This window comes from Eubalaena glacialis, chromosome 3, assembly GCF_028564815.1.
Source record: "Eubalaena glacialis isolate mEubGla1 chromosome 3, mEubGla1.1.hap2.+ XY, whole genome shotgun sequence".
Classification (NCBI taxonomy): domain Eukaryota; kingdom Metazoa; phylum Chordata; class Mammalia; order Artiodactyla; family Balaenidae; genus Eubalaena; species Eubalaena glacialis.
In genome coordinates, this window is record NC_083718.1 from 80,478,008 (window position 1) to 80,495,264 (window position 17,257).

At 54.9% G+C, this 17,257-nt stretch overlaps 1 protein-coding gene across 1 annotated transcript; it reads right to left on the minus strand.

Annotated features, from left to right (window-relative positions):
• Positions 1-5,584: 5,584 nt before the first annotated feature.
• On the minus strand, positions 5,585-16,825 carry RHBG (Rh family B glycoprotein). Its single transcript, XM_061185900.1, has 10 exons — positions 16,575-16,825; positions 11,361-11,547; positions 10,711-10,861; positions 10,441-10,588; positions 8,598-8,764; positions 8,158-8,295; positions 7,941-8,074; positions 7,259-7,380; positions 6,184-6,257; positions 5,585-5,982 (listed from the first exon to the last, which is right to left on the minus strand). Exons 1-10 carry the CDS (start codon positions 16,759-16,761, stop codon positions 5,914-5,916), a joined length of 1,377 nt encoding a protein of 458 aa, XP_061041883.1. The 5' UTR covers positions 16,762-16,825; the 3' UTR covers positions 5,585-5,913.
• Between the last annotated feature and the right edge of the window lie 432 nt (positions 16,826-17,257).

Genomic DNA, 17,257 nt, shown 5'->3' on the forward strand with positions numbered 1-17,257 from the left:
TTCCACCAATAATCGAGGATTGCGGGGCACGGACAGGAACGCGAGCAAGGGGATGGATGGCTTGCAGACCCTGTGCATAGCTTGCAGATACCGTGCAGCTGTAGGGTCGAGCTACAGCAGAGGCCAGCTGAGTGGCTGGAGGGCTGGGAAGAAGGGGGACCCTGCCCCCACCGGCTCCCACACCAGGGTTCCTTGACCCCCCACGGCGCAGCCTCCTCAGATGGTGTTGGGACAAGATGAAGCGTGAGGAATCGCAGGGAGGAGGGGAGATCGCTGTCTGTGCCGTCAGAGCCAGAACCCAGACAGCAGCCTGTGGGATGAAGGCGAGCCTGTAAAAGCCCAAGTGAAATGAGCTAGAAGGGGATTGGGAACAAGCCCCACAGTGTCCTGGAGCCACATTCCTTGCTCTGGGGAGACGGAGATGGATGGTGCTGAGCTGGGAAGGAGGGGACACTAGGGTTGGGGGGGGCAGCTTCTCCAGCTGAGGGCTCCCCTGCCAAGACGAGTAGGGTGGGAAAAGCGAATTTAAGAATCCAGCCGATGCCCCAGCACAACAAAGCCCACTTCCTCTCTCAGCCTCAGAGCCAAGATGGGTCTGCTTGGGTCCTGCCCAGGGACCTTCCAAAGACCATCCAGAGCAGGCCCAGAGAGCTCCAGAAATCCAGGCCAAAGAGAGAGAGGGCCCCCTTCAGAGCAGGTATCTCTGGTCCAACCTCTTCTGGGGACCACCTGCAAATGTCCTGGAAGAGAAGAGGGAGGGTCTTGGGAGGAAGGATGTGTTCTGGGGCTCAGGCGGGTGGAGCCTCTAGCCATGTGTGGAGACGTACGGGGGCCTGGATTTGGCTTCTTTCAGATGTGGCTTTTGGGGTCCCTGGAGGAGTTTCCATGAGGCTGGGCAGCCCCAGGTCAGAATGTTTTGGAGGGTTCCAGGTTGGAGCAGAGACCCAGTGAGGAGTTGGAGGAGGGCCCACTTCCAAAGGTGGGGAGTGGGGGTGGACAGAACTCTGGCTGCTTCCCTGGCACCATGAACTGCCTCAGCTCCCAGACCACATCCCCTGACCCCAACTTTCCTCTTATCTGTCTCCCAAATGCTATCCCAGGAGGCCAGGCTCCACTGCCCGCACTGCACGTCCACCTCCCCAGAATGGAGTTGCCATGCATGTTGTACCTGGATCATCACAGAGGCCAGGAGGACAGAAGGAAGAGCTCCGTCTTGGTGAAAGCCTGGGCCAAACCAGAAATGAACAGGCCTCTGAGGCAGCACTAGAACCCCTGCTTCCCGGAAGACTGCCTGCCCTACCAGCATCTTCTCCCTCCTCTCCCCACTCAACTCTCTCCTGCCTTACTGCAACTGAAAACCTGGACTTCCTGGGACAGTTCCCATTTTGCTGTTGCCCTGATTGATTTTGCCCCGAAAACCTTATGAGTGAGTCTGAGAAGCATCATTGTTTCAAGGGCCCAGGCACCATTTCTGAAAGAGCTCCCACCTGAGTGGCATCAGCCCTTGATCATGAGCCTGTGTGGGAGTTTAGGAAAGGTGGAATCAGGTCCTGCACCTTGCAGAGTCGAAAGCCCAGTTACTGGAGCTCAGCCCGTAAGCACCCAAGTGCAGAGGTCAAGTTCCCAGCTAGAATGGACTCTGCTTCCAGCATAGAGTCCCTTGTCTACTATCCAGTGTTGGGCCAATACCATCTGTTAGATGGGCACAAGCTCCTGGGCTGGGGGCAGAGGGATGCACGTTTCACTCGTGGGAGGGGACTTTCTGTGGCAAACCACTCCCCCACACCTCTACATCACTGGAGAAGTTTCTTTCAGTCCTGCATAGCTAGGGTTTCTCCCAGTAAACGGTGGGCCTTCTTAACTGGTGGTGGCAGCAGAAGGAAGCAGGAAGGAGGCCTGGACTGGGCCTGGGGCTCATGAGTCACAGAGGATCCCTTGGGGGCATCTCTGTCCAGTAACCTGCTTTGAGGAAACCATGAGTATTCCCTCAAGGTTCTGGAAGGGAACTGGCTCCAGAGACACCTCTGGTCAATGTAATGTGAAAAAATGGATGGAGATGGAGAGGGCAGTTAACAGGTAGGGAGGATGGGAAGAGCATCAGCGATAGGCTAGGTTTAACCTCCAAGAGACGAGGCTCAGAAATGAACTGATTTGTGTGAGTTGGGGAGCCCAGTTGGGGGCCCACCGAGGTCTGACCCCAAAGTCAAGGCTCTCTGGGGAGAGGAGTAGGTATGGAGGGAACAGGTGACCACCCCTCCTTGGCCCCAAGGCCTGGTTTGGGTCGCCTTCTTCCTTCCTCCCCGGGCTGGCGAACTCCGATCGGCGATCAGACGGCGGCACAGAAACAATAGCGCTCTGTCCCGGGCGGGCGCTCCGGGAAGACAGCTCATCCCTATGCAGGGATGGCCTCCCCCACCCCGGGCCTGGCCGCCAGCCCCTTTCAGGCGGTGGAAGCCGGGGCGGCGGCAGAGGGGGATTCTCACAGGCCGTTGGACATTTGCATAGCCCGCTCGCCCGCCCGGAGACATTGGCCCGCATTGTTCCCGGGCGGCGGCGGCAGCGGCGGCGGGCGCACGGGCCGGGGCGCGCGGGGCGGCGCGGAGGACCCGGCTGGGAGCGGGCGGGAGGACCAGACAAAGGAGACGGGGCGCGCAGAGCCGGGCGGGGGAGATCTTGACGGTGGGAGAGAAATATCGGGGTGAGGTGGGGGGGGAACGCGGCTGCCGAGTTAGTCTGTCCCGGGGCTGCCACCGACCCCCACTTCGGACACCCACGCCGTGTCTAATTCCTCCCTGAGCTGGGGCCACCATGCGCCGTGATTTGAATCCCAATAGCGGGGCATCTCGGGCCTTCCCCAGGCTACGCAGGTTCAGGGCGCCAGGTCCTCCAGAGGTCAGAGGAGAAACTCCTAGCTCCTGGCCCAGGGGGCTCTGGCCACACAGGCACAGAAGCACCCTGAGGTGCGTGGGGAACCTTGGACCTCCCAGCCAGATGTCTGGGTAGGAAGCTCTGTTGTCACCCACACATACTTGTGCCAAGCCCGGTACAGCTCCACCTCCAGAAACCCTTCCCTAATGCCTCTGGCTCTGCTGGCTTGACACTGACCCCAGCGCAGCCAATCTTCCCCATCAGTGGGGCCCTGGGAGGCGAGCAGGGGCCCAGTGTCCTCGTCCATCATTGTCCCCAGAGCTCAGGCACTGGGGCTGGACAGACGGAGTTCATGAGTGGGCAAGTGTCTGATTGTCCTGCATTGAGAGTGATAATGGTGGTGATCAGAGGGGCTGTCCCTGAGGGGCAGAGGCCTCATTGTCCTGAAGGGGTGAGGAAGGAGCCCCCTTGGCCCCTGTCCCCGCCATCTCCTTGACCTGCTCATTGTCACCCTGTCGACCCAGCCTGAATGGATGGGCCACCGTGTGGGGAACCAATGGTGCTGAGCCAGGGGCTACAGGAAAGATGGGGGAGGGGCTCAGTCTTGGTGCAGCAGAGAGGCTCCAAGGATACCTGTCTTTCCTGCCCTCTGAGCTCCCTGCCTGAAAGCAGTAATGGGACGATCACCCCCATACCCAAACCAGTAATGATGGCTCAGTCCATCATTTGGACTGAACAATCTATGGACTGCCCACCAGGGTGCTAGGCACTACAGGAAAAGCTGGGGGAGGGAGAGGAGCAAATGCAGAGGGAAAAACCAAGGGCCTGGTTTAGAAGAGTTCAGTCCAGGACAGAGTCCCCTGAGCCATGAAGCCAGGGTGCTGGATCTTGTAGTAGAGCTCAGCAGCGTCTCCCAGGCCATGAGAGGCTTTATGGGGGTGATGGAGCCTGAACTATCTGGTTAGGGGATATTCAGGGCCATCTCTTGTCGGGCAGCCATAACCCTTTCTCAGGGATCTCTTGGTGGGCCACCCTAGGAACTGTAGCCTTTCCTCCCTTAGAAGCTGGCTGGGTAATTGCCCTCTCCCAGGGAGGGTTCAGTTGTCACTTCTCCAGGAAGCCTCCCTGGATTGAGATGGGAGCGATGACCAGCCTAGGCTAGAGCAGCCCCTTTTTGTCAAGCCTGGAGGAGATTTGGTTGTGGTCAAGAAAGAACCAGAGTAGAAGGAAAGGATCAAGTGGGAAAATGGTGGTGGTATGCGTAGTAAATGAATACTCGTAGCCTTTCCCACCCAGGATAAGCAAGGGCAGGGAGGGTCTTATCCTTAAGTCTCTCCGTTCCTATAAGTCTTTCAGATCTCTGTTTGAGGACTGCTCAGGGAGCTCAGGGGCAGAACAGGTCAGCTGGCTGTACCTGGATCCATGCAGAGGCAGAGCGATGGCTCTGCAGGGTGAAATGGGGGATGGGCCTCTGCTTGCCCAGACTCCCTCCCAGCAGGGGCTGACAGGACAGGGTACCTTTTTGCAATCTCAGCAGTCATCCTGCCTCAGCACAAGGATGTCCCTCCAACATACCTACCCCAGCCAGCAATGATCAGGGGAGGCTGTGGAGGAAGGAGGGGAGCTCAAGGGGAGGGATATACCAAATATATTTGGGCCACATGGGCAGGGGTGGTTCCCATGGGGCACTTCTCTCTCAACCGCCCTCCTTGTTCCTCAGCTTTTCCTCAGCTCTGTGCTTGACCTCTTTCCCCAGCCAGACTCAGTCGCTTCAGCTACAGTGAGGATGGAGCCTCGTGGGAGCACCTTTTGCCCCTGTCCCAGAACTAAGCCTCAGAAATCCCTCCTTGGGTTCCTAGGTGTGCATGGGTTTTGGTTTTGAGGAAGAGGTCTCTAGTCATGCTCACTCCTGCCATAAGCCTGGGGAAGAGCAGGAGAGGGCAGAGGGGAGTCCCAGTACTTCGGGGTTGGGAAAGGAGCTCTGGTCTACTGGGAGGATGGATTCTCTGTTGAATGAGAGATCTGGAATGACATGTGGTAGGGACTGGGAGCTCAAAAAATTCTTGTGGCATGAATAGTGAGGACCAGAGCTGAAGCAGACAGGGATGCCGTTAGGCTGTAGGAAGGACTTCCCATTCTTGGTAGAGGATGGAGGGGCAAGAAAGGCCACATCTTCCTCTGCTGGGTCTGGAGCACCCTCTGGTGGTCAGATGGCTTCAGGCTGATGGAAGCCCCATTCTCTGCAGCAACTCATTTGCCCTTCCTAGTCCCCACTCCTCAGACTCGGGACAGGGACATAAGTTGGTGCCTGGGGGCTGGCTGCTTCCAGCTTCTGAGGAGTTAGTGGCAAAGAACTCCTTTTGCCCCTCTTAGTCCCAGCAGAGGCCTTCTTCCTACTCTGTTCAGAGGCCACCCAAGTTGAGGGTCAGAGTGGCAGCCATTCTGGAATAGGAAGAGCTCTGCAGCAGCCTGAGCTGTCCTATAACAAACACAGACTTGCTGGAGGAGAATGAGCTCCCTGTCTCTGGAGGCAGGTAAGCCCAGTCTGGGCATCCACCTAGCAGAACACGGCATCCTAGGGGGAGTTCCATGGACCCAGGGAGGCAGGATACTGTCACCACTAAGGTCCTTTCTCACCCGAGGTTCCAACATTGTGAGTTAGATGGTAGGAGGAGCCCCCCAAATTCCCAGTGCACAAAAAAAGGAGTGAGAGTCCTTGGTGACCGCGGTATTTATCACCCTCAGGGAGCCAGGCCCTGGCTCAGGCTTCACTGTAACAGAGTGATGCTGGTCCAGTGGGTCAGCAGTCACTTGAGTGCCTCACTTGCAGGGCGTGGGGCGGTGGGGTGGGGCTGTGTGAGGCTCTCCCCTCACCACGCTAGTTACTGCCCCTCCCCCAATGCTGCCTATGGTAAGGAGGCTCCTTCCGGCTCCTGTCTTCTTTCTTGCAGCAGAAGTGATGGGAACTAGAAAAGAAAAGCTTCCCAACAGTAGCCAGCCATCATCTTCTAAAAGGAGCGAGTCCTTTCAAGGCCTGGAAGCAAGTTAGGCCCGAGTCTCCGGTTCCTCTGCCCTCAGAGGTCCCTGGGCTAAATCCTCATGCTCCCCAGGCACCTGGAGGGCAAGGATGGAGGAGCAGGTGAAGGGGCAGCTCCAGGGGGCTGGAGACCACAGCTGGGGGGGGGGGGATGCCAGAGGAGAAGGAGCAAGGGAGGAAGGAAAGAGGCGGGTTGGATCAGAGGAGGTGCGGCAGGGAAGGGAAGGTTGGAGGGTGAGAGAGCCCTATGGGCCTGAGGGGCTGCAGCCACATCTCACCTCCCAGTAAATCTGGTCCTCGTAGCACTGGGAGTCTGGCGGGGAGTCCAAGAAGGGCAGCCTCAGCAGGAGCCCTGGTGGCAGTAGGGGATCATGTCTGAGGCTTTTTGCCACCCCCATGGGGGAGATTGCCACTCAATACCACCAGGCACAGAGGAGCCAGGAGGCATGAGGTCAACGTGATGCCTGGCACAGGCAAATCACAGCGGTATTTATCGAGCACCAACTTTTGCTAGGCCCTATGCAAAGTGCTTGACAAGCATTGCCCTCCTTAAGCAACCACAGCAGCCCTGCAAGATGAATAGGATCCCTCTGTTACAGAGAAGGGGGCCAAGGCTTAAAGAAGTTAAATAACTTATTCAAGTTGGCACAGTTGGGAACGGACCAAATAGTGAGTCTGTCATGAACCACAGCTCATAAGCCTTCTGTGGCCGCCTATCCAGGAGGGGTGCAGAAAGTGTTTATTGAGTAAATAAGTAATTAAATGAATGAATGAATGAGCTGAACCTTGTTTGAGAATGAAAATCTCAGGGTAGGAGCAGGAGGGTGGGGATACTCAATCAGACGTTTTATTCTGAAGGCCAAAAGGACTAAGGCCAGATACCAGGAAGGACTGCCTGACCTGGCATCAGTGGGCAGGCTGCCTCTGTGGAAGGTTTTTGTGCTCCAGTCTAGTGATGAGCCAGGCAGGCCTCTTCCTTCCCTGCCCCTGCCCCACACGCCTCAGGGCCTCAGCCTGAGGTTGGGCTGCCCTCTAGTGGGTAGAGGGAGCAGCACAGGGAAGCCACAGAGGAGAGGGATCTGTCAGCCCCTAGCAGGCTTCCCACCTTCCCTTGGCACCAGAAGGGAGCAAGTACCCTTGGTCCTACTTATCTGGAGGAAGTTACCCCTTAAATGTACAACCCCACCCTGCACCTGGCACAAAGTAGGCGCTCAACAGATATCTGTGAGTAAATGAATGGCAGGGGGATGGGATGCAATGGCCCTTCCTCCAGAGAAACCCCCTCCTCTGTCTTCTGCCCTCCCTGGAGCTCCTGCCAACGCCCCTCCACCCCCCCCAGCCAAGGTCACTCACCTCCAAGGCTCCCACCCACAGAGGCAAATATCAGTGTGACAAACAGTCCGAAGAGCTGGTGCATGGCCTGAGACTTGGCGCTGCGCTGGCCCTTGGCTAGGAGCGGAAACACGCTCTCTAGGCTGCAGGGAGGGGAGAGTGTGGGGAGACAGGGACGGAGCACGGAGCCAGGGCTGGTCAGTGCATCAGTGCACTGCACCTCTTCCTGCAGCGGCCAAAAGGGCCTCAAGGGAGCTGCCAGGCTGAGTCACCTCCGGGCCTTTGCTCCAGTCAGGCCCATAGCCTGGAACACCCTCCCACCTCCCGTGTGCCAGCAACACCCTCACACCTTTCAAGGCTCACTTTGAGGGTCACTTTTGCCTGCCCTCTCTTCTGAGCCCTGATGTGCAAAAATCTATCCTAAGGGTCAGTATCTCTTATCTGACCCTTTAGTAATAACACTATTGAAATCACTTGTTCAATGACCTTCTGCTGCACTTGAGTGAGGACCAAGAGGGCAGTCCCCAGTCTTGTACACCCCAGTTTCTTCAGCTCCCAGGAGGCAGAGGAATGAATGAATGAATGAAAGAAAATAGACAGCTTTTTCTTGTTGGTTCACAAAAGGAGAAAGAGAGTGAGGGACTTAGTTCCAGGGGGATATCGATTCCACTGGGGATGGGGGGTGAGGGTGGGGAGAACTTACCCATCTCCGTAAGCTTCATGGGTGGCCAGCCCAGCCACAAGGACCCCCAAGAGCGCTCCCAGGACCCCAGGCATCCCATGGAGGTTGTGGACACCACATGTGTCTTGGACTTTGAGTTTTGACTCAAGGATGGGCTGGAGAACAGGACACCAATAATGAGTCTCGTGTGCCCCCAGAAGACCCCCTGTTCTGCCCAGGGCCCAAGAGGCATCTGTACCGTGAAGAACTTGTACCCCAGTGTGGAGACGGTCCCAGCCAGGAAGCCAGCTACCAGAGCCCCAAAGGGTGTCAGCATCATTTCAGCCGATGTCCCCACCACAACCCCTCCGGCCAGTGCGGCATTCTGGACGTGGACCTAAGGGAGCACAGAAGAACAAGGCATTGGAGGCCCTTTCAGATCGTCACACCCATACCCAACCCAACCCCGCCCACCACAGTGGCGCCTACTGCTTCTGAAGTTCCCCCACCATCTAACCCTCTAACTCTCCTGCTATCCTATCATCACCTCATGCTCCGAACCAATGCCTCCAGTGCAGATGGAGCCCCCTGTGCCTGTGCCCTTACCTGTTCCCCTGGAGAATCCGCCTTGCAGGGTCTCCGATCTCTCCCCCGCCTCCCAGTCCATCCCTCTGCCTCTCCCAAGCCTCTCCCCCATACCATGTCCAGCCGCCCATCCCTCCCGACAAGGGCTGACAAGGCGAAGGTGCTAAGGGTGCTGGCAGTCAAGGAGTAGTACGTGTTGAGAGCCGTCCGATGCTGCCCATCCCCCAGCGTAGTGGGTGCAGAGTTGAAACTAGGCCAGAAGATCCATAGGAAGATGGTCCCTAAATGGTGGGCAGGCAGGCAGAATGAGAGGAAGGAGGTGACTTCCCCACAATGTACAAGCTGTGTAACTGCACTGAAGTCACCTACTCTCAGCAGCCTCAGTTTTCTCATCTGTAAAGTGGGGATAGTGATACCTACTTTATAAAGTGAGAACTAAATGAGGTGATACATACGAAGTGCATAGCGCATGGCCTAGCCAGTACTAAATGTTCAACAAATGGTAGCTATCACAGGGTACTGGCACAAAAGGGAGCTACTTGATTGAAAACCACAGGGGGTTGAGATTTTTTAAGTATCAGAAAAGGAAAGAAAAAAAGGCAAAGGGCACCACATGTCAGGCACTAATCTGGTACTTGATATACATAAGAGGAAAATCATTTATTTTATAACCTCAACTGCCCCCTGGAGAGGGTGGGCCCTGCCATGAGCACCGATGGGCTGGGCCTGTGCATCTGGGGTAAGGACTGGGAGCTCCATATGCCGTGCCTGCGGTTCCCAGGTCAGTCCTGGAGGGAGAGGGGGAGGGGCCAAGGGCAGGTGAAGGGGAGCCTCCCTTTGGGGACCCCGTAGGGTAGGGTCAGCAAAGCAAAGAGGCTTGAGAGACTGCCCCTTAGTCCTGAGTGGTCCTTGGGTTGCGATGTAACTTCTGCACCTCCACAGTCTGATTAAAATCTACCACACATACACATGCGTCTTCAGAGAAGAGTTTTGGGAGGAATCAAGGAAGAGGCCAGTTTTCCTGTCTGGAAGGAGCTGGGAGGCAGAGGAGATCTGAGAATGTAAGCCTCGCAGGAAAGCACGCACAGACATCTTGGGGAGGCCTTTGGACTTCAAGCTAAACTTATCTGCGTCTCAAAGGGCAAGGAGGCCTCAGCTGACCTAGGGTTCCACATGCTCTATTTCACAGCAAACCCAGATGTGAGCAAGAAATACAAAACCAGTCTCTTTTTAATGTAAGAACGGGCACTTCGGTCACTACTCAATACTACCTTCAAGAACATAAAATACGGATTTCCTTTCCTGACTCATTAGTGAACAAAGAGAGAGGAGAAGAGGCCAAGGCGGAGGTATGCGCTTAAATGAAACAGGTGGTGATGACGGGGCTTGCAGGTCAGACCCTACTGCTCGCAGGCGTGACCTACGACCTCTCCTTCTCCCCCTTGAGAGTGCAGGGGCTTCCAGGAAATCTCCTGAGAGGACATGACCTCAGGAGGGGGGACGCAGCCCCAGGGACAAAAGTCTGGAGGTTAGAGATGGGGAGAAGCTGAGTCTGGCTAGAGAGAGCGCGCGGGGAGAGTGAGTGGGGAGGGGGGAAGGGGGCGAGCAGCGGCCAAGATCCTGCAGGGGTGGGTGTGCCAGGCTGAGGAGTCCGGTTTCTAACTGTCTGTCAGTAGTGGGGGCCCTGGATGCCTTTAACAGAGATTGATGCCATCAGACTTCCATTGAGAAAGGCCCCTGGGATGGATCTCAGGGCATGTGCATACCCCAGTGCTGAGTTCTAAGAACCTGTCATAAAACAACTGAGAATAGTGAGCACGGATTCCTGGGGCTCTGATGGAAGAATCTGAGTTGGAAGGGAGTTCCCAGCCAGAACCCCAAGGATTCTAGGTGGCACCCCAAGACCAGGCCTGGAGATGAATCGGCCCCGTACCCACCACACCTCAGCAGGCCTCACCAATCATGGCAAAGAGGTCCGAATGGTAGACGGAGCCCTGGCGATGCTTGCTTTTCTCCAGCTGGGGCCTATAGAGGACCCTGGAGAGGACCAGCCCGAAGTAGGCACCAAAAGTGTGAATAGTCATGGAACCTCCTGCATCCTTCACCTGGGGAGGTGGAGCTGAGGTGGAGGGGCAGCCCCTCGCCCCTACCCCTACCCGACTCCCTCCCTGCTCAGGGCCTGGCCCTGCCCACCCCCACTCCTCACCCCATCCCCATCCAGACTCACCCCGAGGAGACTAAGGAGCACAAACTCGTTGAGGCCAAATAGCACCACCTCCAGCAGGGCCATGAGCAGCAGCTGAGCCGGCCCAGTCTTGCCCAGTATGGCACCAAAGGAGATAAGCACAGCCCCAGCGCAGAAGTCAGCATTGATCATGCTGGGGGGTTGGGATGGGGAGGGTGAGAGGGGGCTGGAAGCGAGGGCAGCCCTGGGGGGGTGTGGGGAGGGGAGGAGGCAATGAGCCTACCCATCTAAGCTCTTCCCTGGTAGGCAGGAAGGTATCACCTCGCCTTTTTTGTGGATGCGGAAACAGAGTCTCAGGGAGGTTCTGGGACTCAGCAAACAAAGCCCACGACAGGTGGAAGAACCAGATCTTGAATCAAGAGCTCCTCTGAACCCTGCCCTTTTCCATTACACTATCTATCCTCCCAACATCTCTTGGGTAATAAGGGGCCTAAAGAAATGGGGAGGTGGGGGCTCGAGGATGGGAGAAGAAATTAGGCAACAGAACAGGCAGGGCACCTAAAAGAAATCAACTGATGGGTCAAAAACCTGGGTCAGGGAGCAGACTTGAAGGACTGGGTTTGAGCTGGGTCCCTTGGACAGGGGCCTCCCAGGTAGACCTGAGGGGAGCCAGGGTGGCCGCCACTGCCCACCTCTCTACGCCTACATGGATGTGGCCACCGTGGAAGGAGTGGAAGAACCCCTGGACGAGTGTGGACCACTGCAGGGCAAAGGCGGCCAAGAGGAAGGTGAAGCCCACGCTGCTGAAGCCGTAGCGCTGCAGGAAGACCATGAGGAAGCCGAAGCCCACGAAGATCATGGTGTGCACATCCTGGAAGCCTGCAGGGGTGAGGGGGGGGGGCATTCAGGGCTGCTCAGGCTGCCACCCATCCACCAATCAGCCATCCTGCCAGCGCCCCCAGCTCTCACCAGCCAGGGCCGCCTTGAGGCTGGAGCCGAGCCTATAAAACTCCCTGGGCATGGCCGGCCTCCCAGCCTGGGTCCCCCATGCAGAGCTGGCCAGCTTGGAGCAGTGGGACCCAGACCATCCCTGCCGTCGCCATGTCAGAGCAAGAGAGTAGAGTCTTCCGCTCTCTTCTCTGCCCCACTCATTTGCCCTATCCCTGGGTCGCTTACAACCAGCGAGAAGTCCAACCTTTCCTGTGTTCTTTCCTGGCGCAGTCCCTGCCCTCTGTGCTGGAAATTCTCTTCCCCTTCCGGCTTTTCTTCAATTTTCCCTTTCTGTCGGAAGTCCTTCTTGATGTCTACCCTCCATTCCTCATAGTTCAGAATCTATACCTCTCCATTTTCAGGATTTTAAATTTTATAAATTAATTTACAAAAATAACTTTAAATTGTTAACAGAGATTATCTCAGGAAAAAGAAATTGAAGGGAGGGGGCAGGGCTGCTGAGCTGTACGACTCCGGTGCAAATAATGCCCCCTGGAGGTATGCAATATGGCCACTCCGGGAAGGAGGATTTTACCCTATAGTTTGTTTCTTTCTATACTTTGAATGTTTTAATTTTATAGATGAATCACTTGAATTTTTTTAAGTGTCAGTGGGGTTTCTGGGCAGGGAGATTTGGCGTCTTTTCTGTTTGCTTTCTATTCTGTGTAAAAAAATCTAAAATATTAAACAGTAATAGTGAACATGAGATAAATACAACAATTTGCTTTTGTATTAGTTTGTCCTGTACCCCTCCCCCCACCTACTTGTAAATAGGGTTTGAAACACAACCTAGTATGATGTTCAGCCAGTGCATCTGGTCCTGTTTCCTTTGTCTTGGGTCTACGTACCCATAATGCTGTGCTATCTTTGGCTTTGAGAAATACTAGAGAAACACTTGAGTGCATTACTGCATTTGTTGGAAATAACTTACTGAGAAACAGGGTCAACCATGACCATAAACTCTCCTTTCATAGCTCCATGTGAGAAATTTCTCCTGGAACTTAGTACTAGGAAATGTCATTTCCCCTGAGGAACCAGGAACCGGTTTGCTTTCCCTCATTCATGTGATAGATGTTTACTAAGCAGTCATGCATCAGGCTCTGGGAATGTAGAGCTGTCGGTGAAGGACAGCCATCAAAGGATCGAAGAATCACATTTGTGAGGCTTCCTTGATTCTGATGAGAACACATACCTGACCATATTACCCCTTTTTCCTGGCTGCCTGGAAGCTCAGAGCTACATTGGAATTTCAACTATAACAACTGTAGGCCTTCACAGTGTTCATTATTTGTGTACTGCTTTTATACTTTTCTTTTCTTATTCACACGTTTTTGTTGTAAATGACCTCGTCTCTTGTAGAAAGAGGCAGATCACAAAGAAAGAAAATCACAATCTCCTTTTTTGTTTAAAGGTGAAGCACCAACAAGCCAAAAATTTATTACTGAACTTTAGAATGTAATCAATAACTTTGAGAGAAGCAAATTTTTATGCTTTTGTGTGTGTGTGTGTGTGTGTGTGTTGTGTATAGGCTGATAGGAAATGAGTTTGCAAGCCCCTGGCAGAGGGTTGGGTGCATGTTGGAACTGGAGGTCTACAGCTCAGCTGCCAGCCCCAGTGGCCAAGGGGGTGAGGGTCTGGAGGTCCACTGGCCTCACTAAATGTCCCCACCACTGTGCCACTTTTCCAGCCCTGCTCACTCCCCAAATCACCCAGATCTCTCTTCCCTCTCAGATCTTAAAACCCAACAGAAAAGGAGAGGTATCTTTTAGAACTCAGCCCCAAGCCTAAGTTCTTTTAGCCTCACGGCCTGACTTGTTTTCTCCTTGTGCAAACAGTAAAGGGGGTGCCATGTCTGTTCTTTTGCCCAAGGATAGCAAAACAACAAAGGGGGCTGGGTCATGCCCATTTCATGCCGAAAATGCTCCAGAACTTGTCTTAAATGGCAATAATATTTACATCTCCCACCCCGGGTTTGTTTGGAATCAAAACTCAATCCCTTGGCCTTTCACCTGGAGTCTAAAAATCAAGAAATCTCCTTTACTCATTCCACTCTGTGGAACATTCCACACAGACATTCTCCATGGACTGTGGTGGGTAAGGGGCTATTCCAGCTGGAGGCAGGAGTATAGACGAGATGACCCCTCAACATTCCCGTCAGGGGATCCCTGGGTTGGGCAGGATGGAGCCTGTTTTCCATCACATCCTCACCCCCACCAAACCCATGCACCTTTGGTTGGAGAGAAGATAAAAGCCCTCTAGGGGCACCTATCACCCTCCCTCCTTCCCTTACTGCCCCTCCCCAACCGCACCAGATGACTCCTGAACAAGGTCAGACTGTGGGACAAGGGGACAGTTAAAGCTGGGGCTTTAGCATCTAACAGAGCTGGATTTAAATTCCAGCACCTCCCTCGTCCACTTCTCACCGTGTGACCTTGGACAAGCCACTTAACCTCTCTAAGCCTCAGTTTCCTCATCTGTAAAGTGGGGATATAAAATGTGAGAAGCAGGAAAAAGGGAGTGGTAAGCTGGGGAGGCCAACTCCCCCCACCACTCTACCCCCACGTGCCTTTAAGAGGGCAGATAGGGCTGTATTCTCCTAGAAAAGTCACAAACCACTCTGGTCCCAATCACTTCCCCCTGCCCCCACCTCAAGAAAATCCTGATTCCATTTGTCCTAAATCCCTCTCCCTGCAAGTCAGGTCTCAGAGATATATAAAAAAGAACCTGTCCATATTTTGTCTTAGAACCCTTTCTCATCTTGCTTCTGTGTCCCCTGTATGCCTAGTCTTTTTCCCTAGTCTTTCCCCTTCTTTCTTTCTTTTTTTTTTTTTTATTGGAGTATAGTTGCTTTACATGTTGTGTTAGTTTTCCCCCTCTTTCTTATTTTCCATTACTTGCCTCATAGGATAAGAGGTTTGTAATGTGGGGGAAAGTCTGCAGATGGGGAGTCAAGAGACCCGGTTCTAGGCTGGCTAACTTGCTGTGTGATCTTGGGCAGTCACATGACCTCTCTGGCTCTCTCTCCACATCTGAGAGGAGTGGACCAGATGAACGCTAAAGGCGCTTCCTATAGAGATAACAGACAGACATTCAGAGCAGCCATGCACTTGGCATTGGCTAGTCCCACAGCTAAACAACATCGGCAAAACTCTCTTTCATCTCCCAAATCAAAGGGCAGTGGCTACACCATCCTCTGGCCCTGACCACTTCTCTTGGACACAGGGATAGGTGAAGACTTGGCTCATCAAAGTCCCAGGCTCCAGGGACCTCACACCTCCCTCCTCCCCAACCCATCCCTGCACCAGGGTCCCAAGTCCACAGGGATAGAAACCTAGTGCAGAAAAACAGATAGGATTCCCACTGCTATTCCTCTTATTGCAATCCAGGGACAGAAAACTGTGCATCCAGGAGAGCCTACCATTGTAGCAGAGGGATGAGAGGTTGGGGGTTTCAGGGAGGACTGTGAAGCAAACAGGGCTTGGAGGCCTTGAGTGAGGCCCATGGGAGAAGCAAATGGGGTTTCATGGCAGGCAGCCAGCTCAGACCCTAGAACAAGAGCTTACTTCTCTCAGCCCGTGGACTGTCCCTGCCCAACTCCCCATCTCTGTAGACAAATGTATGACCCCAAGAGTCTGCCATCCCAGCTCTGTGGCTCTGGCTTTGATTCCAGCATCCATGGCTCACCTCATGCAGCCAGAATTGGGGTGAAATGTGGGGAGGGAGGAGCTGTAGCCCCCCCCTCTGCCTAGGATGGCCGGTATTCTGGCACTTTATGCCCAGGTCCAAGCCTCCACCTCACCCTCTCTATCCTCAGCATTGTGAGCTTCATTTTGTTATTTTGCTGGGGTTGGGGCTGGGAGAGGGTCAGGTAGGGACAAACTGCTGCCAGCTCTGCATACAGAAAGTAGGGTAATAACAGCCTGGGATTTTTATAGCAGACTCTCACATTCTGGGCCTCGTTTGAATGTGTATCCTTCAAACTGAAGCATCTTTCTCCCCATTGCTCAGGTGGGGAAAACTGAGGCTTAGAGACCTGGTCAAACATTTGTGATGAAGTCTGGGAGATCTGGTCCCAGCTGCCCAGGGCCTGAGTCACAAGGTTGGGTCCCAAATCTTGAGGGAGAGGCTCTGTCCACAACAGGGGGCAGGGGCTTAACCTTCTCCTTCCTGGGCCTTGTCAGCAGGCAGGTGAGCTGTGGTGCTAGGAGCTGAGGATGGCCGAGTCCTAGTTCCAGCTCTGTCACTCACATGGTAGGTGCTCATGAACAAATCACAACCCCTTTGAGCCTCAGCTTCCTCCTGGGTGAAATGGGCTAATGACCCTGCCTTGCCTCCTAAGCAGGGCTGGGGAGCTGCTACTCTGTGATTGGCTGGTGGATAGTTACATCATTTTCTCTCTGGCTCTGGAAGGACCAGCTTTGGGGGACTGGGGAAGAAATGTCTCAGTCCACTAGTCTTGGCTGCCTTCACAGCTAATACCATCACTGCCTCCTGCGCCCCACTCCATACCTCCCCTGCCCAGAGGATTTTTTCCCTGTGGTCAGGGTGGAGGCCCCAGGAAAGGCAAAGTCTCTGAACAGCCCAGCAAAGCCCAACTAGGCCAACAAGAGAGTAGGTAAAGCTGGGGCTTCAGATCTGGGTTCAAATCCCAGCTCCCTCAATTCTGACAGCAAGACCTTGAACCAGCCATCTAACCTCTCTGAGCCTCAGTTTCCCCATCTTTGCCTACTTCATAGACTAAAGGAGAAAAAATGCATGTGCCGCCCTCAGCATAATACCTGGAACGTGGCAGACGCTAGTGAAAGGGTGTTATTATAAATCTGGGGCACCTTAGATCTGGGCATCCAAGTGCTCCCTGCCAAGACATCGGGGGAGCTTAGGGCCTTAGCTCCCCCCGCGCCCTCACCCGCACTCACTTGGGTAGCGAAAGTAAAATTCATTGTCGGCGTTACTGTGGTTGCGCCAGTGCCAGAGGGCAGCGTTGGTTTCATGGTTGTAGCGGACAAAGACCGCAAAGAGGATGGCGGTGGCGCCCTGGAGGAGGAGGCACAGCAGGGGCAGCTGCAGTCGCCGGCCCGCGGTGCGGCGGGGAGACCCGGCCATGGGATAGAGGCTGCGAGTCTCCGGCTCCGGTTAGGGCTCCTGGCGCGCGGCCCTGGGAGACACTCACCGGGCAGGCCGGGCAGGCCGGGCAGGCCGGGCAGGTTTCACTCGAGCCAGGCCCCGCCCACTGGAGCCAGGCCCCGCCCACAAGGAGGCTTACCTGCCCACAGTTCCTGGCTCCAGCCCGGGAGGCGGGGAAGGGTGGGCGGCGTCGCAGGCCTGAGGTGGGGCAAGGAGTGGGAGGCGATGGGGCGTTCATACCCCCAAGTCCTCTTTCCTTCGGGCCAGCTGACCCTGGCGCCGTTCCGGTTGGGACAGGTCCTTGGAAATGACCCTGGAAAGGCGCCCTATGTTCTGCCTGCTGGGGCGCAGCTGCGGGACCGCAGGGGGCGGTGCGGGGGGGGGGGGAAGAAGGGAGGGCAACCGCCCCCTCAAACATGGTGTTAGAGAGTGTTTCCCAAAGAATAAGCGGCCTTATTAATAGGCTCAGACTTCC